The sequence below is a fragment of the Perognathus longimembris genome, chromosome 7, assembly GCF_023159225.1.
Source record: "Perognathus longimembris pacificus isolate PPM17 chromosome 7, ASM2315922v1, whole genome shotgun sequence".
Lineage (NCBI taxonomy): Eukaryota > Metazoa > Chordata > Mammalia > Rodentia > Heteromyidae > Perognathus > Perognathus longimembris.
Genome location: NC_063167.1, coordinates 101,867 through 126,584, shown reverse-complemented (window position 1 = coordinate 126,584; position 24,718 = coordinate 101,867). Strand labels below are relative to the sequence as shown.

General features: G+C 54.2%; 3 protein-coding genes and 1 long non-coding RNA gene across 5 annotated transcripts in view; 2 read left to right on the top strand and 2 right to left on the bottom strand.

Annotated features, from left to right (window-relative positions):
- The window catches only part of Noc2l (NOC2 like nucleolar associated transcriptional repressor), an 11,068-nt gene extending 7,691 nt beyond the window's left edge, over positions 1-3,377 (top strand). For both annotated transcript variants that reach the window (XM_048350018.1, XM_048350017.1), the window contains exons 14-19: positions 5-106; positions 1,171-1,314; positions 1,435-1,548; positions 2,195-2,330; positions 2,627-2,716; positions 2,963-3,377. In XM_048350018.1, the coding sequence (XP_048205975.1) occupies positions 5-106; positions 1,171-1,314; positions 1,435-1,548; positions 2,195-2,330; positions 2,627-2,716; positions 2,963-3,069 (693 nt within the window). In that variant the 3' untranslated portion in view covers positions 3,070-3,377. The remainder of the gene's footprint in view (positions 1-4; positions 107-1,170; positions 1,315-1,434; positions 1,549-2,194; positions 2,331-2,626; positions 2,717-2,962) is intronic.
- Klhl17 (kelch like family member 17) overlaps positions 1-6,042 on the bottom strand; it is a 19,463-nt gene extending 13,421 nt beyond the window's left edge. The window contains exon 1 of the mRNA XM_048350030.1: positions 6,032-6,042. The gene's annotated coding sequence lies outside the window, so the exon portion shown is untranslated. The remainder of the gene's footprint in view (positions 1-6,031) is intronic.
- Positions 3,122-20,491, bottom strand: Samd11 (sterile alpha motif domain containing 11). Its single transcript, XM_048350011.1, has 14 exons — positions 19,572-20,491; positions 18,515-18,606; positions 15,347-15,528; positions 14,747-14,797; positions 11,177-11,301; positions 8,162-8,251; positions 7,848-7,982; positions 6,048-6,207; positions 5,172-5,287; positions 4,978-5,056; positions 4,402-4,901; positions 4,114-4,235; positions 3,828-3,938; positions 3,122-3,748 (listed from the first exon to the last, which is right to left on the bottom strand). Exons 1-14 carry the CDS (start codon positions 20,083-20,085, stop codon positions 3,503-3,505), a joined length of 2,523 nt encoding a protein of 840 aa, XP_048205968.1. The 5' UTR covers positions 20,086-20,491; the 3' UTR covers positions 3,122-3,502.
- Positions 3,651-24,718, top strand: LOC125354444. Its single transcript, XR_007211490.1, has 4 exons — positions 3,651-3,778; positions 7,876-7,877; positions 10,284-10,292; positions 24,707-24,718. It is a non-coding gene; the product is annotated as an uncharacterized LOC125354444 (long non-coding RNA).

Genomic DNA, 24,718 nt, shown 5'->3' with positions numbered 1-24,718 from the left:
TTAGGATGGCCTGGTGGAGCAGTTGTATGATCTCATCCTGGAGTATCTGCACAGCCAAGCACACAGCATTGCCTTTCCTGAACTGGCACTTCCCGCTATCTTGCAGGTCTGTATCTGTTACCTGGCTCTCCTCTCCTGCTTAGATCCCTTGGGGTCCTCTTTATGGCTAATTTGGATGTCACTTGATGGGCTTACTTCCCCTTATATTTGTCCTGGTCTCAGCCACATGAGACCAGTAGGAGAGCTGACTGGCTTATAGCTTCCATGCTGGTACTGGGCGAGGGAGACACACATTCTCTCTCTACTTTTTTGTGGATGCTATGGAGTTGGGTCTTGGTGAGGGGTTGTTAGCCATTCAGAGGGTAAGGGTGGGCCTGGGTGATTGACTTGGGATCTCAGGAACATGTTGGCCCCTCTCTAGACTGTTCAGAGCCAACCATGACCCTGGGATTAGATCATTCACCCATGGGAACTAGAAGCTTGAGTTGGGCTATCCTCTGACTCCCTCTGCTTTCCTAGATAGGTGGTCCTAGGGATGGGTTGAGCTTCTCTCTCTTCTTAGAAGCTCCTTCTGTGGTTTCCATGAGTGTCTGTTCTCAGCTAGGCTGCTTTCCATCCCAGGCCCTTCTCATAGTAGGGGCCCATTGCTATCCTCATCTGATCCTGGAGCATGGATCAGCTCTGCTAATAACAGGCCACTGCACACACCTAACCTGTATCTGGCTCAGGCCCAGGTACAGGCAACAGTTATACACACAGTTGTGCAGAAGTGTGCAGTCACTCAGTCACACTGTGTAGTAGTGGCTTCTGTCCCTCCTGTAGTCTGGTAGTCAATACCTGTTAGTCAAGATCCCTTTATCTGCTGTGTTCAAGATCCTAGGGTGAGGTCTAGAGTTCCACAGGTTTTTTTGTTTTTATTTTCCTTTTTCAGTAAAGAGCCAAATATCACCTGTTTCAGGTTTTGTAGAGTATGAGTTCTCAACAGTTGTTCAGCTGCTTCCCCTTGATCACTGCAGAAGCAGCCCTAGAAGAACAGTCTTAACAGGGCTGCGTGCCATCTAGACTTATTTGTAGAGACTGGTATGACAGCAGGCCCTTGGGGCCACCTGTGGGATGTGGAACAGCCCTGTTGTATGTAGAGAGCTGCATTAAACTGAGTGCCTTTTGCAGCTGAAATCCTTCCTCCGGGAATGCAAGGTGGCCAACTACTGCCGGCAAGTCCGACAACTGCTGGAGAAGGTGCAGGAGAATGTAGAGTACATCTGTAGCTGCCGCCAACGAATCTCCTTCAGTGTGTCTGACAAGCTGGCAGTGGTCAGTTGGGAACTGGCATCTGGGTGCTGGGGTGGTTTACTCAGGGCACCAGTCAAGATGTGTCAACATTTGGAGATTACCCCAAGATAAGACATGACCCTGAACTACCCTAATCCCCAGGATGCTTGGGAGAAGCAGGCCCGGAAAGAGGGGACCCCTCTCACCAGGTACTACAGCCACTGGCGGAAGCTGAGGGACCGCGAGATCCAGCTGGAGATTAGTGGCAAAGAACGGGTATGGCTTTTGACTGGGAACTGGGTGTGGAAAGATCACTGGATTCAGAGCTTGCAGGTTGTCATGACTTCTGAGACTATCAGGGAATACTTGATGTGTTCTACTGTTTGAGACCTGGGGATGGTTAGGTATGACAATGTGACTGTCTTGACGGTACAGTGAGTTACTAGTACTGAGCAGAGGGGATTGGTTGTCTGCAGATCTAGGCTTGGTTGGCTGGTGTGGCATGTCAACCAGGTCAGTCTGAGAGTATGAGGAGGGCCAGTGAGAAGGGCAGCAGTGTATTCCGTCTTTGACTCTGTGGCCTGCCTGTCTCTGGTATTGGGTGACTTGTGGACAGGTTCATGATGTGTAGCATGACACAGATCTGGTAGCGCAGGAACTTGCAGGTGGGGCAGAATGAGAAAAATATGAGAATGGCCAACCAGGGGTCTAGTGAGGGGCAGTGATGATAGGTGGGACTAGATGGGGTGACCTGAGGGAAGAAGAAAAGAATAGGACATGGGTTGGGTAAATTCTGGCAACCATTGTCTCCTTCTAAGGCACCTGCTGCAGTGACTTGGTCCTTGTGTGGTTTTGGTGGAGAAGAGGTAGAGGCTGAGCTCTTGTCTCTGTTCACCCCCCCTACTCTCTCTGGTCCCTATAGCTGGAAGACCTGAATTTCCCAGAGATCAAACGGCGGAAGGTGGAAGACAGGAAGGATGAAGACAGGAAGGAATTTAAAGACCTCTTTGAGTTGGATAGTGCGGAAGAGGAGGAGAGTCCAGATTTCTCAGAGAGAGGTGGGGCCTGTGCCACCTTGGCAGTGCTTTTTTTGGAATATATATATGTACACGCGGGGCGGGGGCGGTGTTTTCTTGTACCTCAGACATGTCTGGCTGGTAGGTAGACCTCAGTACTTCTGAGGCCCCCCTCGTGTTCTTCCTCCAGTTTAAGATGGGGCCTCCTTTCAGACTGAGGGAAAAGCAAGGGTCTCCCAGACTTTTGGCTGTAGCCCTAACCCACTCTCCTGTGTAGCTGGCTGCCTTGCTGCTGGTCCCTGATGGTAAGTTACATGCACTTGGCTCTTGATCTCCAGGGATGCCTGGGTTCCAGAGAGTTTCAAAAGGTGTGGAAGAGGATGAGGATCAGGAAGATGAAGAGGACCAGGAAGATTGTGACTCAGAGGGTTAGTGGTTTCTGCCATGAGGAACCTGGCCTGGGAGTTGCATCTGGCTGAGGTCATGGGATGGTGGCTTTGAGCCAGGTTTACAACCCTTGTTGTGCCATGCCAGCTGCTCTGTTCTGATGGGTACTGGCAGCCAGCTTTACAGGCACTGATAAATTAATTAGTGCTGTGATTAATTAGTGATGATTGAGTAACCTCTGGCTTTCTGATACAGCAGACTTTATGTAGTCTGGTCTCTCCCTGCAGATGAAGGCCCAGATGCAGAGGCCGGGCTGGACCCCAGGGAGTTGTGGCAGCTGGCTCAGGGGCCACAGGATGAGCTGGAGGATTTGCAGCTTTCTGAAGAGGACTGAGGGCCTCCTGCAGTGTCCCAGCGGCCAACACGTATGCAGCAGGAGGCCAGCAGACAGACGACAGGGCTTTATTGTTACAACACAACCAGCCGAATGTACCTAGAGCTGTGCTGACCTGGGAAAGTGAACCAGCACTATAGAGTCTGCTGCTGCCTGTGCAGGAGGTTGGCTGTCATCTGACACCAGGGCACCGAGCAGTCCCAGTTGGAAGGGAAGAGGGAGGCTCCCGTGGCTTCTTCTACCTCCTTTGTCTTTGGTTTGTCTGTAGACCCTCTGCAGTCATTTCGACACTTACTTTTTTTGAGTCACGTGTTTTAAGATTCTTGGGTGTTTCTCCCTTCCATCCCCTTGTCCAGAGCCAAAATGGAAAAAAAAAAAGCCCTGGGTGTTGTGGCTGTCACATGGGTGCCAGAGTATGGGGACACCTGCCAGCTCAGCAAAGAGACTGGGAGGGGTCTGAGGTCCCTGGGAGCAGAGCCATCGTTCCAGTACCATTCTCCTGTTTAGGGGAGGCACGACCTGCATGAGGGTGGGCCCCCCCATAGGGAGAAGTGGTTGTTGCTGGGGACAGGGGTTGCTGTCCTGGGCTGAGCTGCTCAGGGCCCTGGAGGCTTGGCTGGAGTGGCAGGGCTACGGGAAAACTAGCCATGTAGAAGATTCTACCCAGGCGTTTGGCCACCTACAAAGAGATGAGCTTGAATGGGTGTCTGTATGAAGTGTTTTTGTGTTTTCCCCTCATTATCAAAAGCCATACTTACTTGGGCCCGGATCTTGAGGGCAGGCCCCAGCTTTAGCCCCATGGTGGTCAGTAGGTGCTCTTCTGTCAGCAGAGGCAAGGTCTCTCCATCAATCCCTTGTTCTCTGAACACCTGGAGGCAGGGTAGGATCAAGATCTGCCCCTTGACCCATCCCAGTCAGGGCCCACAGGGCTTGGTTTGTGCAACTTGAAGGGAAAAATATCCACAGAAAGGAAAATGCTTTTTGGGTGAGGGGAGTCCTGGGGACTGAAAAGCAACCCCCCCCACACACACCTATATATCTCACCCGAGCATATTCTCCACAGCCAGGTAGACCCCCCACAAAGTTGCAGACATCCTCCACGTTCCACTTGCTGATATCCTCAGGGGCTGTAGCCTCCCCATCAGTGAAAAGCCCTGCCATAGCACCTAGGGGGTTGTCAGGAGAAAGTGTCACTAGGTCCCTTGTCTTTCCCATGTATTCCACCCAGACTGCTAACCTTGCTGTTATTGTTACAGACTTTAGATCAAATACAGGGGAGTCCATCCCCCCCCCCCCCAATCGGCTTGTGGCCCAAACCACTATGGTCCACACCTGTATAATAGGGGCTGGCTCCATAAGAAAAGCCCAGAGGCAAAGTGGGCCCAGGGAGAAGCCCTTTCCCCTCCGTGTTGGTACTTCCCCCTGGGGTTTGACCAGGATTGGGTCCCACCGCTGCAGCAACTGCCATCTCTTGGTCCTCTCCGTCGGAGTCCTTGGAGTGCTCCTCCTCAGAGCCATCTTGAGCCCAGCCCCCTGCCCTCGAGGTCTCCTTGGATTCCCTCGGCCGAGCTGAGGCTGGGTCGGGGGCCCCTTTCTGGGATGTGCAGTGTGTAGGCTCACGGGGTGGGGTGGGAGGGCCTGGGCCCGGGGGGCCCCGGGGAGGCAGAGCCAGCAGTGGCGCCGAACTGTGTTTCAACACCAACATGGCCCGGTGCCGTTGCAGTTCCTCGGCGCCGTCGGGGGCGTGCAGGGTCGTCTCGGGCGCCAGCAGCTGCGGTCGATGCGCACTATCCAGTTCCTTCTGCCGGAGCAGCTCCGCCGACACCTCCAGCCTGTGGGGCGGGGCGACGGCGAGGTCAGCGGGGATGCGCGCCTGCCTCCAGTCCCGCTGACCTTCGCGGCACCTACCGAGCCAGGCTTTGCTTCCGCAAGAGTTCCTGCTGCCGGGCGAGCATCTCTGCTTGGGCGGGAGGCAGGAAGCCGTAGCCTGGGGGAGGGGAACAGGCTGGAGCCAGGAGGCCGAAGCCGCCCGATGGGGTCTCCGCCCGCTACCTGGGTTCTCACCCCGCGGGGTGCGAGAACACAAAGAGCTTGCTTCTCACCTGGCGTCTGACACAGAGCCGAGGGCACTCCCAGGAAGGGAGGCCTGAGGTGGGGGCCCAGGGCGAGGTGGGGGGCATTCTGCGGTGACAGCAAGGGGGGCGGCTGCGACAGCTCCCTGTGGAGCGCAGGGCGGTGAGCTCGAGCCCGGGCGGCCAGGCCTCCCCCCCCCCCCCCCCCCCCCGCCTCCCCGCCTTCTCGTAACTCCCTCCCCGCGCAGCCGCTAATTGCCGGCTCCGCTGGCGGTCGATGCGCGGCGGCTCGGCTCGCCGGCCGCCCTCACCCCCGCCCCAGCCGACGGCGCCAATTAATCTTGGCTGGGGAGCTGACCCGGCTGGCGGCGGCGGCGGCAGCGGTAATTACCGTGGGGCGCGCCGCCCCCTCCCCGCCGGCCCGCGCGCCGGGGGCGGGGCGTCATTAGCTGAAACCCGGAGGCGGCGGCGGTCGCCGCGGCTCGCGACGCCAGGCGGCTTCCCGGGCGTGGGGGCGGCCCTAGCCCTGGGTCGCGAGCCGCTCTGGGGTCAGGACTGGCGGCGCAGTCCGAGCCCTCCCGGCACTTTCAGCTCCGGAGAGCTCTCTAACCAACTCCCATCCCACCTCAAGCGGCAGGCTCCGTCCTCCTGTGGGAGGGGCGAGGCCCTCGGGTGCTACTGGGGCAACTCGACCGGGTACTGCCCCGTTGGCAGCCCTGGAGCACCCTGCCCATCATACCTTAAGCCTAGGAGCCGGGCGCGGGGCGGGTCACGCAGTACACTTGAAGTATGCAGGGCCCCCACGGCTGTGATGGGAAAGGGGAGTGGGGGGCTGTGGGCGGGGCCTGTATCTCAGGAACAAGCACAGAATACGGAAGGCCTTGCTGGACCTGGCCACCCCAGTACCTCTCGGAGAACGACGGGGCGGCAGAGGCAGTCGTTCCCTCTCGGTGCTGAGACAGGACCTGCTTCCGGCGCTGGCCTATGGATGGGGGCAAGTGGACTTCCAGGGTACTTGGGTTCCTCAAAGCTGCAGCTGCCACCTCCTGCCGGACCCTCAGGAGATCTGGGGCAGGAAGGCAACAGCAGTGAGTCAGGGACCTCCCCTATGGTGGTCAGCAGGACCATGGCCCAGAAGGGCCAAGGAAAATAGGAGGAGGGGCACTTTCCAGGTGCCCTGAGCCCTATTGTCGCTGGGGTTGGAGAAAGGGCAGCCCTAGGGTAGGGAAGGAGAGGGGAGCAGGACCTAGGTGAGATTGAAAAGGAGGGAGAGAGGGAGGGAAGAGCTAGGGTAGAAGCCAACTCTTGTTTGTTGAGGGTGTTTGCCTGAGTGGGAAAGGGTGTGCAAAAGTCAGAATGAGGGCACAGGCTAGGTGCTGGAGGTCAGTGGAATGAATCTAGAAGTTGGGAGTTAAGTCTCAAACCCTGGGCTGCCCAAGTGACAGGGAAAATTGATACCCTGTTATTTAAGTGCAGCTGAGGACTTCTTAGTCCTATAAAGCACTGCTGTTCACATAGCCCTTGTGAGCAGACGCCATCACCTAGCAGTTGGTGGCACATGGTCACTGTCTAGCATGCCCACAATAGAGCTCATGCATACCCAACTTGGTGAGTACAGTGGTGCACATGCAGGAGACAGACAAACAGCGTACCGAAGATGTTTTATCCCCCAACCTCCCCAGAGCGGGCCTTCCAGTCTCCATCTCACACACACACACGCACACACACCCTGCAACTCAGGCTCCACTGCTCTGCTGCAGCCTGTTTATAAATTAATTACTTGAAAAGCAGAGGTGGGCCTGCACGGGGGCCCAGGAGCCAGCCAGAAGAGCCCAGCCTGCAAGGCCGCCCGCGTTGATCCCAGCGGGCATGCTCCCCCACCAGCCCTGGCAGTGGCTCTGAGCAGCAGTGATTGACAGCTTGTTCCCTTGGCCTTGCCTGGTCCTCCCCCTGCACAGGCCAGCAGAGCCTGCCCCAGGCAGGGCAGGGAAAGCAATTAAAAAGGAAGATCTTTAAATTATTAACATTTGGTGAATTATTCAGGCTCTTGGTGCCTGAGCTACCCTTAGGGACCTTGTCTTGTGCTAGGAGAGGAAATCCTGCTCTGTTCCTGGTGCCCTCCAGCCAGAAAATACAAGCTCTCCTAGCAGAGTTGGGTGGGCCTGAGGCCACAGTGTAGCTGGGGGGGGGGGGAGGGGGGGAATGCCCAAATGGACAGAACTGGTTCACTAGGTGGAGAGTAGAGAGGGAGCCAGGGAAGGGGCAGCATCTCCCAAGCTACCAGTGGCTCTGATGGCCACATTCCAGCTACCACCTAGCCCTACCTTTCTATATTGCCTTACCCTTGATCCGCCCCCCCCCCCAATCCCATAGTTGTGATTATCTGGCACAATCTCCACCTCAACAAGTCAGTATCCAGGGACTCAGGTCCGACATTGCTGTGGGGGTGAGGAGGACTAGGCACAAGCCATAGAGCACATGTTTCCTGGGCAAGGGGCACGGGGGCGTATTCAAGCTGTGACCTCTTACCTTCACCTGGTTAATGAGGGCAAGGGTCCTGAAAGAGAACCTCATCACCCACCCACAGGGGCTGGGAACCTATGGATAAATCCAGTTCTGGTCCTGGTTTCAGCCCTTAAACATCCAGGGCCTCTTCTGGAGTAACCCAGTGCATAGGGTTAAAAAGATGACTGAGGGGACACATACCATGACTGGGGAGACCCAGGTGGTAGAGGCGTTGAGGATCCTCAAAGGGACTAGTCTCACTCAGGGCTGACACGAGTCGGCGGTAGTGGTCCTCAGGGGCCATGCTGGGCTCCGGGTCAGGGAGGAGTAGAGTCTCTGTGTTGAGGAAGCACAGTAGGTAATGCTGCGAGGGATTCTCCTTCAGAACTGCTGATAGGAGAGGCAGGGCTTTCTCTTTTAGAACTTCTACCCAATTTCTAAGGAGACATCTGGGACTAAGGTGTCCCCCTCCCTCTTCCAGTTCCCTGCCTCTCACTCTGGGGTGGGGCTCCCACCTTGGGGGGACTCACTTCGGGCCTTCTTCTCTGAAGAACAGTCACTGGTGATAAGAGGGGAGCAACCCAGCCTCTTTCCCAACAGGTCACCTGTAGAGGATGAAGTGTCACTGAGCAGCTTGTCCTGGAGAGGTAGGATGTAGGGAAGGCTGGTAGAGAGGAGCTACTCCTGCGTTAGCTTAGCCTGTGACCTCAGACATTGCCACTCAGTGGTGCTTTTGCTTCGAGTAAGTAGTTAAGGCCTTGCCCAACCTATGCTGCCAGGCCTTTTGCTGCAAGGATATGGCAGGGAAGATCACCTTACCATCTGCTGTGCAGATGTGAGGGAGGCACATGGTGAGGACACATCTCACATGCCAACCCCATTCCATTCTTGGGTCCTCCCAGTCCTAGCACCAGAGGCCCCAGGTCTTCCCCAGAGTCCCTCCACTCTTGCTTCACTTGGCCTTGGCTGACACACCTGCCCACCTGCCCAGCCAGGCTCCTGGGGTCCTGATGGTTCTGCTGAGCAGGGCACCTGCTATGCACAGCCTTAATATACTGTCACCAGAGCAGGCCCAGCTCCCTAAAAGTCCTCTCTGGGGCCCACAGGTCACAATTTCACATCCCAAACTACCCACAACACAGTTGTTGACCCATCTCTAGTCCAGGATCAAACTCTGCCACTCCATTTCTCCTGAGCTCCTGATCCTAAGGCTGGAGTCTCTGGTGATGTTGCTGTTGCTGCTGCTGCTACTCCTCATTTTCATCAGCTTCATCTTCATTGGGAGAGGGCAGTGAGAGGCTGCCCCCTGAATGACCCAAACCCTCCATGACACTTTGGCAAATGGGGCTTCCAAAACTATGGTCCCTAAAGCTGGCTCCAGAGCCTAATTCCTTTTCTTATTCCTTTAATCTGTCATTTTTATCAGGCTGGGGGAAGTGTGCGGCAAGAGCTCCAATCAATCTCCACATTACAACTGACAGAACGGTGCTAATAACTTATTGATCCAAGCTACCTTGCTGCTACCAGTCTGAACAGCCAGCCCAGGCCCTGTCCTAAAAATAGAGGTTCAGTCCCTACTGCCTGGGTAGATTAAAGTGGATATACCCAGAGGATGGATAGAGGTAGTGGTCCTCAGGGGCCACTTGTGGGGTAAGAGACAGCCTGTCAGAGCCCAGCAGGTACAAGAGGTGGCACCTGAGCTGGTAAGAAGATGTGTCCAGCTTCACACCGGCTACTTTGCCCATACACTTCCTTTAGGATTAAATGAGAGATCCCTTAGTCTAGCAGACTGTCCCCATTCTTTTTTTTTTTTTTTTTTTTTTTTTGGCCAGTCCTGGGCCTTGGACTCAGGGCCTGAGCACTGTCCCTGGCTTCTTCCCGCTCAAGGCTAGCACTCCGCCCCTTGAGCCACAGTGCCGCTTCTGGCCGTTTTCTGTATATGTGGTGCTGGGGAATCGAACCTAGAGCCTCGTGTATCCGAGGCAGGCACTCTTGCCACTAGGCTATATCCCCAGCCCAGACTGTCCCCATTCTGACAGTGCGAATACACACCCCTTTTCTGTGGCTCATCTCTACTCCTGAAAAGCTTGAATCAGTTTGGGGAAGGTGATCCTAGGGTGAGGGCACCTCACCTGACACCCAGCCCCATGGTCACCTTGCTGAGACCATGTCCACTCAGGGATACCGCCAGGGAGTTAGCAACAAGAAGCATTCAAGTGTGCCCAAGGCCAGATGCACACATCACAAAGATATACTCTGAGCTCCTTGTGTTGGAAGCTTTTCATCTTCTTTAGATCCTTCTTGCTCAGGATCTTAGTGGTAGAATGTCTTCTGGCCCAAAGTGTCCATGGCAGATAAAGACACCCCCCCCCCCGACACACACACCAGGAAGCCCTCACAGGGGTAAAACCCACAGGTCTTACTTCATGTGTGAAACCCAGATAGCAGCACACACAGAGCTGTGCACTACTGGGCAACCCCTGCATATATTGTAAAGAGGGACAAATGCCTGGCCAGATGAGGGAGCACCAGATGGGGACATGCATGTGTAGGGTGCTCATAAGCCTCAGTATGCACAAGTGTCTGCCTGCACACGTGCAGGAATGCTTGTGTCCAGGAGATCTCCATGGGAAGGAGCAGGGAAGGGTCTGTGGGTTCAGAACATCTCAATCATTGTGGGACTTCCTGATTCAGTGATCAATGGGGCAAATCGATTTTATCAGCTGCCTGCTTTGTGCCTCCAATCCTCCAGAAGCAGCCTCTATCCCAGCCTTCAGAGCCTTTCAGGTTTATGGGGCTCTGATGGGGATTGATCAGTGTGGTGAACCCTGTTCCCTCAGCCCTCCTGAGCACTGCAGCCACTGAATGAAATGTCCCCACAACAGAAATCCTCCAAGGCCCCCGAGACTCAGCTGTGCCTATACTGCAGCTCCACTGCCTGCTCCTCAGAGTAAGCTATGGTCCTAGACATCTGCTCCTACTGTCCCTGCGCTTCTAGTAGCTACCTTTCTTGGTGGTCTTGGAAGCCCCTGGGACAGTGGCTGCTGCCTGCCCTGCAAATAGGTTCAGGACTCCAAGGAGGCAATACCAGGACTGGACATTGTGTGTGTGTGTGTGTGTGTGTGTGTGTGTGTGTGTGTGTGTGTGAGAGAGAGAGAGAGAGAGAGAGAGAGAGAGAGAGCATGTGCATGTTCCTGCTTCTGTGAGGTGCTCTGGGTTGGGCATTTCTGAGTTCTCTGTCCCTGTGAGGAGGGGTTTGTGGATCTCGTCTACTCCAAAGCCCTCTCCAACAGCCACAGGGAAGCTCCTTCCTCTTCAACTGTCTGAGTCTGTTGGGCTGGCTGGGATTAACACAATTACTATCACATGGAGCCCAGGGGGACAGCTGGCCTCACACCTCCCGCCTCCTTGGCTGTCTTCTTGGCTGCCTGCCAAGGCATCCAGACCTGCTGAGCAGACTCAAAGAGGGAAGACTGAGCTGCTATGGCTCTGCTTCCCAATCCTCATCCCAGGGAACCCCATCTCCTCACCTGTGGGTCCCAGGCCAATCTCCACACTGCCTCTCTGGAAGTCACAGCGGCTGGGATGCTCAGGCATAACGAGGTGACGGCTTCGATGTACACTGGATATGAGGGTGGGAAGACTGCTGTCCTGACTGTAGAAGAGCAAGACAGGCCAGACCATGAGCACCAATGTGTGCCATGAGTCTGGCCCAGCAACTGTATGAGCCCTGATCTGTGTGAGCATAGGGGTGTATAACCTAAGAGTGGTGTGCATGAGTGTGGCAATGCCATGTGCACACCTCTACAAGAAGCCTATGATGCTGCACATGTGCACAAGCAAAAAGCAGACCAAAGCGAAGTTTCCAGCTGCCTGCATAACCAGGGCGCTCCCTCCCAGCATGATCTCTGCCCTACTCTCTGCCTCACAGGTGGCCAGGTATCCTGTTTGCTGTAGGACAAGCACAAAGAGCACAAGCTGTCACATACATGTTGTCAGATCTTGAAATAAGAATGTGACAAATCCTGTTTTGTTAAAACTTACAACCATCTCCCAGACCCTACTTTCTTCAAATAAGTAATTGAGCTCAGACCAAAATTCTGCAACCAAGAAGACACATGCTCACACATGCAGCACTGACATAATGGACACACACACACACACACACACACACACACACACACCTCACACATGAAAGCAAGAACAGTTGGCTGATGCACTACCAACTGCGCATGCCTAGGATCCTGCTGTTTCCAGGGCTGTCAGGCCCCTTGGACTTGGAAGAAAAATGTATTGTAACTTTGTTCCCTCAGTTCTTGTCATTTCTGCTAAATCAGCTACATCCCCACCCAGATATGGAAAGGGAGCAAGAAGGTGGGATACCCTACCACTGGGTTCTATGAGTACCCCATGTCAGCAGAGAAGAGAGCAACCAGAAGCCAAATCCAGGTTAGGGAAGAAGCAACTGTACCCAGTCTCCAGCCCCACTCTAACCCTTCCTAGCCCACCTGTCATGGAGCAGCCTCTTCAGCAGCGTATCACCTCTACTCAGTGACCCAGGAATGGACCCTGATCATCATTAAATAGCCTTTAGACAGGCTGCCTGGAGCTGTGCTAATCCTGGGATGGCCCCTAAGCAGATCAGTTGCAGCCGCAGCAGATATTTCAGGGGGCCTTAGCCCCAAGACCCAGAGACTCAGACGCTTTCTACCCACCCCTGTGTAGGTCTGAGGGCAGGTGGGGGAGTAAGTACTTTATGGGATTAATAGGCACAGATGCTCATCCCCACCATCCTCATAGATGCAGAGGTGTCATAGAGAACTGCTATCCTCAGCATGAGGAGGCTGTGTGCTGGCCAGTCCAAAGGCTGCAACATCCACAGAGTTGCTCCCCACGAAGAACCCTCTGGAGTGCCCCTGATACCAGGTGAGTTGGCATCCAAACACTTGAGGGTGAATGAAAAAGTTTGTTCTCTGTGACCCTATTCTAGCTTATAGGAGGAAGGTGAGGCCCTCCTACTTAAACCTGTGCCTGGACCTGTCATCAGTTCTTCCAGGCCCTCAGGCCACTGAGCACTAGGGAGCCATGATCCTGTGTGAAAAGTGTCATACCAGGTGGGAACAGAACGTGCAATGGCCTTTATGTCCAGTGTCTGAGAGCTTTCCCCCTTTTAGGCACTAACAAAGTAACCCAGCCTAAAAGCCTATTCTAGTCACCTGATCACTCACTGAACACATCATACTGGTTTTCTGCTAAGATCCATGAAGACACATTCTACCAGACTGAAAAACCAAGAAATCTGAACTCTGTCCTTGACATCATAGTGGGGGTCTGGAAGCCATAAACCACCCTCCATATGTTATTGTATGCTAGGGATAAAAGGTGCATGAGGATCTCAGAAGGCTACAACATAAGGGTATGGGGCAGGATCAGGATTTCACCAGACAGCTGATGAGGATGCCAAGAGAAGGGGATAGGGAATAGGCTTCTATGCCACTCCCTAGGGACTCCATATAATCAATCTCACTCCTCTCCCTGACAGCCAGAGAAGCTTCTGGGTATTTAGAGACCATTCTACTAAAGGAGCAGGAGATTAGGAAGGAAGCAAGAGAATCTAGGGTCTCTGGCATGGATGGCCCATGGATGGAGATGAATGGATTGAGATAGGCAAACACACACACGGAAAGTGACAAACTGACAGAGATGAGTAGGCAGACAGGAGTCTGCAGACAGGATAGGTGGACCAGCAGACAGGATGGGAAAAATAGCCTGGTGGGGGACTCATGAGGCAACTGGCTCTGCCAGATCAGATACTGAACCTGTGCAGCAGGTGAACTCAGGGCCTCTCCCCCAAGACCAGGTAGATATGAAGAAGGGGGAAGAGCTGGTTGTATAGGGAGGCACAGCCATTGGGTTGTCTGCTGGGCTCACTGACAAATTTGTCCTGTAGCATCCAAAGTAAAAGGCTCATAAAATGTTGTCAATGTTCATGACGGTTCATAAAAATGATCAGTTGAACTGGCAACTCCAAAATGAGGTAAAAATAAGTTTAAAGATGTTTTTATTGTAATTCGACTGCAGGATCTAGACATTCTCAGAGACATAAAGAATAACACATATCTTGGGAAGCTAAAGATAAGCTCACAGCTGTAGTCACAGAAGGCTAGTCCTCCCATGCCCCTACCCCACTGGACCCTTCCCACAGCATTCTCATCTACCCTACTAACCAGTAACCACAGGTGGGCTCTGCTAACAGACTGATCATGCCTACCCCTCAGGAGTCAGGAACCTGGGTCCTCCAACACTCTAACACTCCAGACTCCTTGTCGTAAATCTTCATTTTTATGTCCTTTCTATATGCTGGCTTTACAGTACTTAAAGTATGGGGTAGTTTTACTACCACCCTGCTTCTTTCAGTGTGAATCCATTTGGTTTCTTAGAAAATTCCCAATCTGTAAGGTAGATAGGCCTCCAAAGGATCTTTTGAAACACATACATGCTCAATTCTTTGCTCAAAAACTTTCTGTAGCTCTCCTGCCTGGAGGACAAGGCCAAACAGGCCCAGAATTCAAGGCCTTCAAGTGGACCAGGCCTGCAGAATCACCTCCATCTTTCTTACAGTCTCTTCTCCTTTTCCTCTTTCAGAAACCTTCCTCCTTTCTCTAGTGAACTCTTACACATCCAAAGTTATAGTAGCTTCATCTTTGACCAAATGGGAATAAATGAACAGTTGTGTGTGTGTGTGTGTGTGTGTGTGTGTGTGTGTGTGTGTGTTGCACTCACTCTGCCTTCAAAGCTGGCCTGTTCAGAATCCCTACCTGTGTTGGTACTGAAGCCTGATACAAATACACCTGTTTAAGATGGGCACCCATCACCTGCTTCCCAGGCTGCGCAAGAAGCACACACAGCAAACCTTGCAGACAATTGGCCTACATCAGCACATTTTGGCAGGGACAGTAGACAAGATAGGAGGCCATGGTCACAGCAAAGGGAACAGACAGGTGGCCTGAGGATCTAGGAGTAGGTCCAAGGGAAGCAAAGCAACAGGCACTTTATTGCCAGTGCATGTGGGCAGAAGCCCAACTTACTTGGACTCCTACCTGCAGGATGTCTCTCGGAAGGAGATGTTCACATCCCAATGGGTGTGGACTCTGCATGGAAAGAAGCTGAGGGTTAGTATATCTCCATTACTGTGCTCAGACAGCACTGCCAGCTGCTCGGCCTGATGGGCTGTGGGGAAGCCCTTCATGGCCATGTCAGCCTACTGTACCTCCCATCTTCCAGGCCAGAGCTAGGTCCTGGCTTTACCAAACATACAGAGGGACAACAGCTCTGGACCCTGTTTCCTTTGATACACTCACAGAGTCTACGCTGCACCAGGGGTTGAGAGGATTCCTCCATATGGTATTTAACTGAAACTAAATTCCTAATTACTAGAGCTGCTTTAGGCAGTGTAGGACCAAACCCCACAGCAACCACCCATGTGAGACTTGGAGCATAAGCCTAGGTGTGTGCAGGCTGATGTACCTCTGGCATATTCGTGCACAGGAAACATATCCTTGTAGGAGGACATCAGGACCAAACAGAGAGAGGAGGCAGCTTCTGTCTATGCACCCTCCTGACCCACAGCAGCATCTCCAGAAGACCCCGGTGTTGATGCCCCACTTGACCTTTTAGCCTGGCCACCAAAGCTCAAGTACCTTCTCTTCATGATATGGATGTGTGAGTCATCCTCCTGCTTCAAGCCTGGCTGCCTTCCGTTAGCTGGACTACTTCTGTCACTGTCACCATCACTGGTAGAGAAGCTGAGGGTCCGCTCCTTCTTTAGGGTACTTGCTACAGGCAGGGTAACTGTCCTTTTGTCTGCCAGCCGTCCTCGGTTCTGGGTAGGTGGAAAGAGGAGGGTTAGGGTGGGCCAGGCCCTCAGCTTCCTAGTCTGGGCCAAGGTACAGGGGCCACATTGCTGCAGGCTAGCCTATGAGAAAGTGTGGTGGGGGCTTCTGCCCAGCTCTACCTTGCAAGCTCAGCTTGAGAGATGCTAACAAGTGGCAGGCTCCACCTTCTTGGCTCCAATGATCTCACCTATCCCTAGCTCCCCTCTTGGGTCCTGGACTATGCTGGGGAGTCTAGCCAGAGGCAGGCTGGTCCTGGCGAATGCACAGTCAACTTTCAAGGAATCTGTGTTGTGCCGGGCACTGGTGGCTCACATCTGTTATCCTAGTTACTCAGGAGGATGAGATCTGAGAATTATGCTTTGAAGCCAGCCAGGGCAGGGAAGTCTGTTAGACTCTTATCTCTAATTAAGCACCAAAAAAAAGCTGGAAATGGCGCTGTGGTTCAAGTGATAGAGTGCTAGCTTTGATCAAAAAAGCTCAGGGACAGCACCCAAGCCCATGAGTTCAAGTCTCAGGACAGGCCTTCCCCCCACAAAAAAAAACCTGTGTTGTATCTGTCTGAAATCTTGTCACATTCTATCAAATCTCAAAATGTACACAAAACTGATATATCAATGAGCAAAGTCCTTTTTGTTCCCCCTGGTTTTGGGGATTAAACTGGGGGTCCTTAAGCATGTTAGGTAATTTCTATGCCACCAAATAATGACCTCATCTCTCCTTTTCTATTTTGTTTGCACTATGCAGAGCCCAGTTCAAGGGGCGTCTAAATCTGTGGTTAGTTGAAACTGGTGGCAGTGTGAGTCTCTGGTCCCTGCAAAACACAGGTCTGATATACATAGGTGACATGGGACAGGGTTTTTCACAAGGCTCTTTCCCCTGCCCCCACCACTGTCAGTTGTGTGTCAAGTTGTTGGGACCTCAAGCTGGGGAGTCTACATGGGTGTGTACACACATACACCATGGACCACATGCTTAGCACTGCAGAACATCATGAATATGTGCCCTGTCCCCGATCCTTTCTTGGGTCTTCCTGGGTGTTTGGGTCCCTTTTTCCCCTAAGAGAAAGAAGGAAAGTCATTGATTATTTTCTGCTGGGCAGAGGCCTTTTTTTATTTGAATGTGGCTGCCAGCTCAGAATACACAGGTCTTGAGAGTATCTAATTTCCTCTCTTTTGTCAGGTCTCCAGGCCTTCTCATATATACTCCATCTTGGATTGCCAGAAGGAGAGGTCCTCACCTCACCCATGAACTTGGGGGGAAAGGGAGCGGGGTGGGTCCCAACCTCTGAGTCTCCTAGGGTAGGAGAGGATGTGAAGCTTCAGGGCCAAGGTATCTCTTCAGACACAGAATAACCATTACCTCCAGACGCAAGGCAGTGTGTCATTCTGTGCATAGGCAGCAAAGGTCTCCACCTTACCTACCCTCAGAAATATGCTAGAGCCTTCCTGCCCTTTCAGGAAAAACTCCATTGTCCTTTTCCAGAATCTGTGAGACAGACCCTTGAGCTACATGCACACCCATATTCTTCTCCTAGAGTGCCTGTGACATAGACATACACCTACGAGTCTGGCCATGGAGGTAGGAAAGTGTCCCTCCCCAAGGAGGGACAAGGCTCAGGAGAGGCAGATCCAAGTCTGACTTAGTCAGGCAGGGTTTAAATTGTGGATTTTTCACTGGAGGTGAGAGGAATGCTAATATTGGGCTCTCTAATGGCAAGCCTCAAGGAACAGCAGTTTGGGAGCAACTGGCCCCATGCACTGAAACAGAAAATAGCCTCCTGACTAGCCCAGGGAGTGGGTAGGGTGGCAAGAGGAGAGGGTCTAAATAGCACCAGTTGTTTGCAGCAGTTAGAAGACCTTAGTCTCTGGTCTTGCAAGTATGATGACCAGGGAGGGTGGTGACTATTTACCCTTGTAGAGCTTTGTGTCTCCTGGGAGTTCACCCTGAGGCCATTTGGGGCTTCCCAGCCTGCTCTGGCTATAATCTTCAAAACCCACAAGGAACCCAGGACATAATACCACCAGCCAAAGAAAACAAGCCCAAGGTGGCCATCTGTGTCCTCCCAGGTCCACTTGAGCACCTGTGTTCCTCCTGCCCCTTCCTGCAGAGGGGAAGCTGGGTGGAGCCAGGAGCAGCAGCTCGGCATTACCACTGGGGTGCAAATTGGCTCCCTCCTCCTCCAACAGGCTGTGATCTTAGTCCCACTCCAGAGGCACTACTTTTTAGTTCAGTCCTCCAACTCTCCCTGCCTGGGGGCATGCATGCTACTCCTCAATCATTCCTGCTCTTTTAGATACCAATAGTTTGTCCATCTTGGGTGGAGGCCTCCAACCAGCTGCTAGCTATCTGAACATACACAATGCAAAGACCCTGACTCTGACCTGGCTCTGTGTTAACAGGACACTTGACATTCAGACCCTTGCCAGACAGAACTCCAGCCTTCAGTACCTCAGAAACACATGTCACTCATATTCAAGCCTGGAATTATCCCAGAATCAACCAGGCCAGACAGCATTGTCACACCCCAGAATGTGCCCAACATCAGAATCACCAGATGAGACATATGACTTGGTGATCTGCAGACCTGAGCCAAGGGAATTGTTAAGCCTAAATTAGATGATATGATTCTGGATAAAGATTCCTGCGCTGCTCCCAGAACTTGAAGCAATTCCCAATATAATGTGTGTGTGTGTGTTGTGACAGTCCTGGGACTTGCTGGTGTTTTGGAATTTTCAGGCCCCACCCTGATGTAACCCAGGAGAGGTTCCAGCACCTGGGCCTCCTTTCCCTTCCCATTACAAGCACAAACAGGCTGGGAGGGCATAAAGCAATCAGCATAGCACTATTGACTTTAGCAGGCTGCCTCCAGCATATCTGCAGGGTTGAGGTAAGGGCTCCCAATCTTATAGAATGCTGGCACCAGCCCCACAAGGTAGGTGCAGCCCACCAGCCCCAGTTTATCTTCTATCTCACCACTGGCGAGGATATTCGACAGCCTGGACAGTCGCAGATCGGGGGGTGCACCTGCAGGATCCCTTTGGACATAAGCGTCTTCAGACTTTTCCCTGCCAGGAGACCAAGAAGAACCGATGAGTGAACAACTAGGCTCAGGCAGCACTGGCATGCGTGGCCGCTTTTGCAACAGAGTCGGCAGCTAGTCAAGTCCCCACACCTCCAGAAGGTGCACGAAATTCACAACGTATCTCCGGTCCTCACCATCCAGCAACTTCCGAGCCTGCCACCTGCTCCGCTCGCGGACTCCGCTGGGAAGTCCAAGTCTGGCGCAAGCGCCCTCCTCCTAACCCACGGGGTCCCCCCGTCCCCATCCCCGCAAAGCACCCTCCACCCTCGCAGGAACCAGTGGCGCGGACGAAGACGGCCAGTCTCGGGGGTCAGGTGAGCGGCGCCGGAGGGACCCTGGACTGTATTTGTCTCCTAGCAGGAGGGGGAAGGGAGACTCGAGCCCCTAGACCTGATGGTACCCGGTCCCCAACCTTTAAAGTCCCGAACCAAGCCAGGCGCCATTGGTCGCCTACCCGGTGACTCGACTCACACAGCCAACCCATCCCCGCCCCGCCGCCGTCGCACCTGGGGAGTCAGAATCCCATCCGGCCGCGCCGGGTCCCGCCGCCGGGCTCCACAGCCCTCCGGGGCCCGCGCAGCCTCCGCTAGCGCGCACTCGCACCCTGGCTACACGTGCGCCCGCACACTCCCCCGGAGCCGGGGCTCCCAGGCCGAGGGCGGAGGCGTCCCTCCCAGCCGGCTTCTCCCGAGTGCCCGTGAAGTCCCCCTGCCTTCAGGCCTCGCGGAGAACTTTAAGGGGGAATGGCGGAGGCCGACCGCGCTCCACAGCGTCCTCCGAGTATAGCGCGGGGGGGGGGGGGCGAGCGGGGGAGGGTCCCAAAGTAGCTCTGGAGCGGCAGCGCCCCCTCGGGGCTCCCTGGTGGCAGCGTGGGGGCCTGTCCCCGCGAGTCCCGGGGGAGAGAGGGAGAAGGGACAGCGGCGGCTCGTGTCCCCACCGCGTCCGCACCTTTGTGGCGGATGCTGCGCTTCCAGTCCTTGGCCGTCTCGCGGCCGCTGACGAACTGGAACTCGTTGGGCGTGAGCCACTCGCCGCGGTGGCGGATGGACGGGCCCTTGCTGCCCTGGCAGAGTTTGCGCACGTAGAGCAGCGCGCGGTTGGCGCCGCACTCCACCTCGATGCACGGCTCGCCGTTGTCCAGCAGCGGCTGGAAGTCCGGGGCGGCGGCGGCGGCGGCGAAGCGCTCGAGCGCCAGCGGACCTCGGGGCAAGTGGAGGTGCGGCGCCGAGTCGTGCAGGCTGAGGTACGAGCGCGGGGGGCGGAGCGTCGGAGCCAGCAGGGTCTGGTAGCCCGAGGCTGAGGAGGGCAGCGAGGCGGCCGGGGGCAGGGCTGCGGCGGCGGGCAGTGGCGCCAGGTAGTTGGGCAGCGGCGGCAGCGGCAGTGTGGCCAGGGTCGGGTGGAAGGTGGCGAGGGCCAGGGCCAGATCTTCGCGGCCTGAGAGCTCCTTCTTGACGGCAGGCATGGCGCGCCGGTGGCCCCTCAGTCGGCTCTCCGCCGCCAGCACAACTTATTTTGGTCCGGTCTGGAGTTGGGTCTCCGGGCCGGTGGCCCTGGCGGTGCCCGGCCGTGCGCCCTCTCCGCCCGCTACTGTGTTTCGGCACCATCGGCCGCCGCCACCGCGCCGCCCACCGGGCCGCAGTGGAGTGCTGCCCGGCCCGCAGGCGGGGTCTTGGCGGCAGAAGGCGTGGTGGTGCCGGAGCTGCTATTGATCTCGCCTCGACTCGCCCGTACGGCGCTCCAGGATCCTGAGGTTCCTTCGGGCGTCTGGAGTCCACCTGCGCGCTCACTCCGGGGCAGTCGCGGCCCCTACGCCTGCAGGAGCGGGGCTCAGGCCGGCAGTGAGGAGCCGTCGGGGAGTTGCCAGTCCCGCGCCCTTCCCGGGGTCCCAAGCCCCCGCCCCGCCCCGCCCTGCCCCGCCCAGCTGCCCGCTGGAGTCGCTGGCTCCGGCCCGCCACCCTGGCGGGGACTTGGGAGACCCGCCGCCGCCGCCGCCGCCGCCACCGCCGCCGCCGCCGCCACAACTTGGCCCATTTAAACAGTTCCAGCGCGGCGGGCGGGTGCCCACTCTGGTGGGGGGGTGCGTGAAGGCCGACTGGGCTCGGGCGGGGGTTGGGGGTGGGGGAAAGTGGCCCTTAGAGTGGGAAGTGCAGGAGGAGGAAGTGAGCCTTTAGGGGCAGGGGGACTGGATGCTTAATCCAAAGCCCCATATGGAATGGAGAGAGTGCATCTGTCCAGCTCAGTATCACTTAGTCTTCTGCTGGAGCAGATCTGGGATGGTCCAGTCACCCAGGAGTGTAAGCCCGTGTCTTGGGCAGGATGCTTGCAGTCAGGGTTGTGTGTTGTACAGACTTTGAGTTTGTGTGTAAGTAAGGATAGCATTTCCCTGTCGTTTTTGTTCTTTTACTACCCATTAACCACTGTGGCACTTGATTACAAGTTTCTTTTTAATTCCCATTTTACAGATGAGAGCTTGAGACAGAAGTCAAGCAAGCTTCTGATGACACACAGCTGTTTTAGACAAGGATGGCTGCCTCTAATACAGGATCAAGCCATGGTATGGGGCAAGAGGGGCACTGAATCAGACTGGGGTGAGGAATAGGGCAGTTAGCTGAGGAAGTGTGCATACAGCACATTTCAGCTCCCACTCGACACAAATACTTGCCATACTCTTGTCCACCTTGGTGCCTTTGGCAGTGGGTCAACTGGGCCACTGTCCCTGTGGGTCAACCCTAGTCTCCTGTCTGTGTCTGTATGAAATTGAGAGGAACAGAGACCAGGGGGTTTTGGTAGTAGCTAGTGAGACCTGCTTGTCTGTCTTTGGCATCTAGTGTTGGATACACATAATAGTAGACCAGCAGCAGGCCCTGTTCACTAAGAGCCACCTGGCAAGGGCATTTCTGTGGGCATCCTTCAGACCTGGCACTGAGGTGCTGAGCTGGATGGAAGGAATATTTTGCACATACATTTCTTTGAGCCGGTTGCCCTCCCACCCCAATGACCCATTACCAGCTAGCAGGAAGCTGGCCATTGGGACCACTCTGCTGTTTTTCCTCGCTGACTCATGCTACTGCCTCATCTGCAGCCAAGGCACCAGCTGGCTCCAGATTGTGTGTGTGTGTGTGTGTGTGTGTGTGTGTGTGTGTGTAAGAGAGAGAAAGAAAAGAGAGAGAGAATGAATGAAAATGAGATCTACGGTAGACTTGATCTTCTCAGAGCAGGAATGTGACTGGGAGAGGAGACCTATGTCCCTTCTGCACATTGGAACAGTGCTAGTCTTGGAATGTGGTCTTTTGGGACTGGATGGGGCAGATGGGAATGAGAGTGATCCCTCCTTTGTCCTCTACCCTTGGCACCATCACCTCATTTGCAGTCTGGACACAAGTACATCCCTGAACGCAGGTGTAACAACCAGGAAGCCCTCTTATCCCTCCTGCATGGCTTGTGTGTTGCTCTAAGGTAGATGCTTCCATGCCTAATGGAAACAGACACTGCTCATGAACTTCAGATAGATGCTATCATGTTAATGTGTTGTTGTAGCAATGTGGAGAGGCCCTCAGTACTGGCTAGAGGCCAAGTGTGTTCCTTCTGTGTGTACTGCCTGGCTACGGCCCTGACCATACTTCTTGGCCAGACAGCCCCCCAGCCACCAGCTTCTTGGGTTTCTCTGCACCTGTGCGTGGACCCTGAGGCTGCCTAAACTTCACCTTGTAGCTTTGGGACTCCACAGTGGTAGAGATGCTTCCCTTTCGGTCCTAGTCCTTTCATTATGCCCTGGCACATAAGCTGTTCATCAGGTACGGAGGGCTTGCCAGTCTTGCCCTCTGAAGGACCAGAGTGTGGTTCTTAAAACTCCCTGAATGGATTAGAAGCAGGAGGACTTCTTCCACCTCCTCTTCTTCCTCCTAGTACCCAAATGCCTCTGCCTAGGACTCAGCTTCCTTACTGGGAACATTACATTTGCCACACCTATGTCTTAGGTTGGGCCTCAACCTTTCTTTGCTTTCTTTGCTCTTCTCAGGCCAAAGTGGAGGCAAGAGGAACACATTTTTGTTATTAGCATCATCAAGGCAGGCATTCTTAGGTTGGCAGGAGCTCAGCATCTTGGGAAGCCACAGCTGCTCTTCTGCCAGCGAGACCCGCCTATCAGTCCAGCTTGGCGCCCAGCAGTCGCTGCTCCAGATCCTCCCGTGCTGGGCCCTCTGTGGCGGGTTGAAGCCACAGCACTGGGGCGGGTGGGAGGGAGGAGGGTCATAAATAACCTCAGCGGCTGTCGGCCCTGGGGCAGACGGTGACCTGAGACTTCCTAGGGGAATGGAGTCACAAGCCCCTAACTCAGGCTGTAAGCCCCCAAACCAGGCTGCACCAGCCAGCCTTGACCCATTGAGTGATGCCTTCCTTTTTAAAGAGCCTTTTTGTCCTTTCATTTATCCATTAGCCATTCACTGAGCCCAGATGTGGTTAGAAAACCAGGGAGAGACAACCAGTCATGGGGCTGTGAGAGGTGCACTATCTCCAACTACAAGTGCCAAGCAAGGAGGGAGAAGTGGGCCTAGGGGACACTGAATTGTGAGGAAGCACACCTGTGTACATGTTGCCCAGTTAGATAGAGACCTGTACACAAAGCATACACACACAACAGATAAGGGTGTGGCACCAGATAAATCCAGGTCTACAAGACCATCTGCCAAGACAGCCTATCAGGCACAAGTCCCTAGATGGCAGTACTGTTGACTAGGGAAGGGCATCCTGGAAGGTTAAAGGTTAGTGGCAAACTAGCTGGGGCTCCTTTAGACATTTCTGCAAAGGTCCTGAACATTTTTCAGGGCATGTGTCCTGGTAAGACCTAGAGGAGCTGCCCTGAGAGGATATACCTAGCATCTGGCTGGTTTTGAGTTGTCTATAGACTGCATCATGTCTCTCAGGAGACAAAGAAGGCATTTCTGAGGTCTGGCTTTCCACCCCTTAACCTCTGCCACCTAAAGGAAAAGAGAGCTGTGAGTTCAATCTCCCTGTCCATGTGGGTGTATGAGGCAGGCCATCCTTTCAAATGTACATATATAGGGACTCCAGATGGCACCCACAGGGACATACAGAGTAGTCCATTACTACTTGTACATAGATAGTACTGGTCATGTTCAAGAGTGCTGACACAGTGACCCTGACATAGCAGGTTGGTACACATGTACTTATCACACATGATTTCCCATAGAGACTCCTTTCAGATCTAGAAGCTGCTAGTCTGGCAGCATTGGTTGGGGTCCTCAGTCACCACTGGGTCTGCGTGTTCAATTTTTCCCCTCAAGCAGGTCAGAGGTACTTATTACTGACTACTCCTGCAACAGGGCAGCCTTTTTTGTTCTATTGTACCACCTGGACCTGGGTTATGCTGGAGACTAAAACGAGTGGTACAGAGATGAACTCTATTGTTGCCTGAGTTCAGGTCCTCCTGGCCAACAGCTACCCAGCCTTTCTGTCCTTTCTTATCTTCCCATCTGAACATGAGAAGGGGCTCAAAATCCATGGGTCACTAGGCACTGTTGGCTTATGCTTATAATCCTAGCTACTCAGGAGGCTGAGATCTGAGAATCACAGTTTGCAGCTAGCCCAGGTAGGAAAGTCCGTGAAACTGTTATCTCCAATTAACCAGCTGAGAATGCAGCTATGGCTCAAGTGTTAGAGTGCTAGGTTTTAGCATAAAAGCACAGGGACAATGCCCAGGCCCTGAGTTTAAGATTGATGACTGGTATGTATGTGCGTGTACACCCCCCCCGACACACACACACACACACACACACACACACACACGTAATTAATTTTTTTTTAACCTACAGCAGAGTGATTAGGTTTAAGTATGGTTGCAGGTGCCCTGGTGAGCCAGAGGAGGTGAGACCCATCCAGCTTTGCAAACCTGACACTTTCTCTGAAATGGGCCTGGCCTGTAGGAACTTCAAGTACTCAGCACAAGGTTGTAGAAGAGCTCTCCTGGAGTCAGTGAATGGATATGATGGCCTAGACTTAGTCTGAGGAATGGGGAGTGGGGTGGTGGCAGAAGGGTACAGGTCTTGTCTCAGGATGGTTGGCAGGGTCCTGGTGTG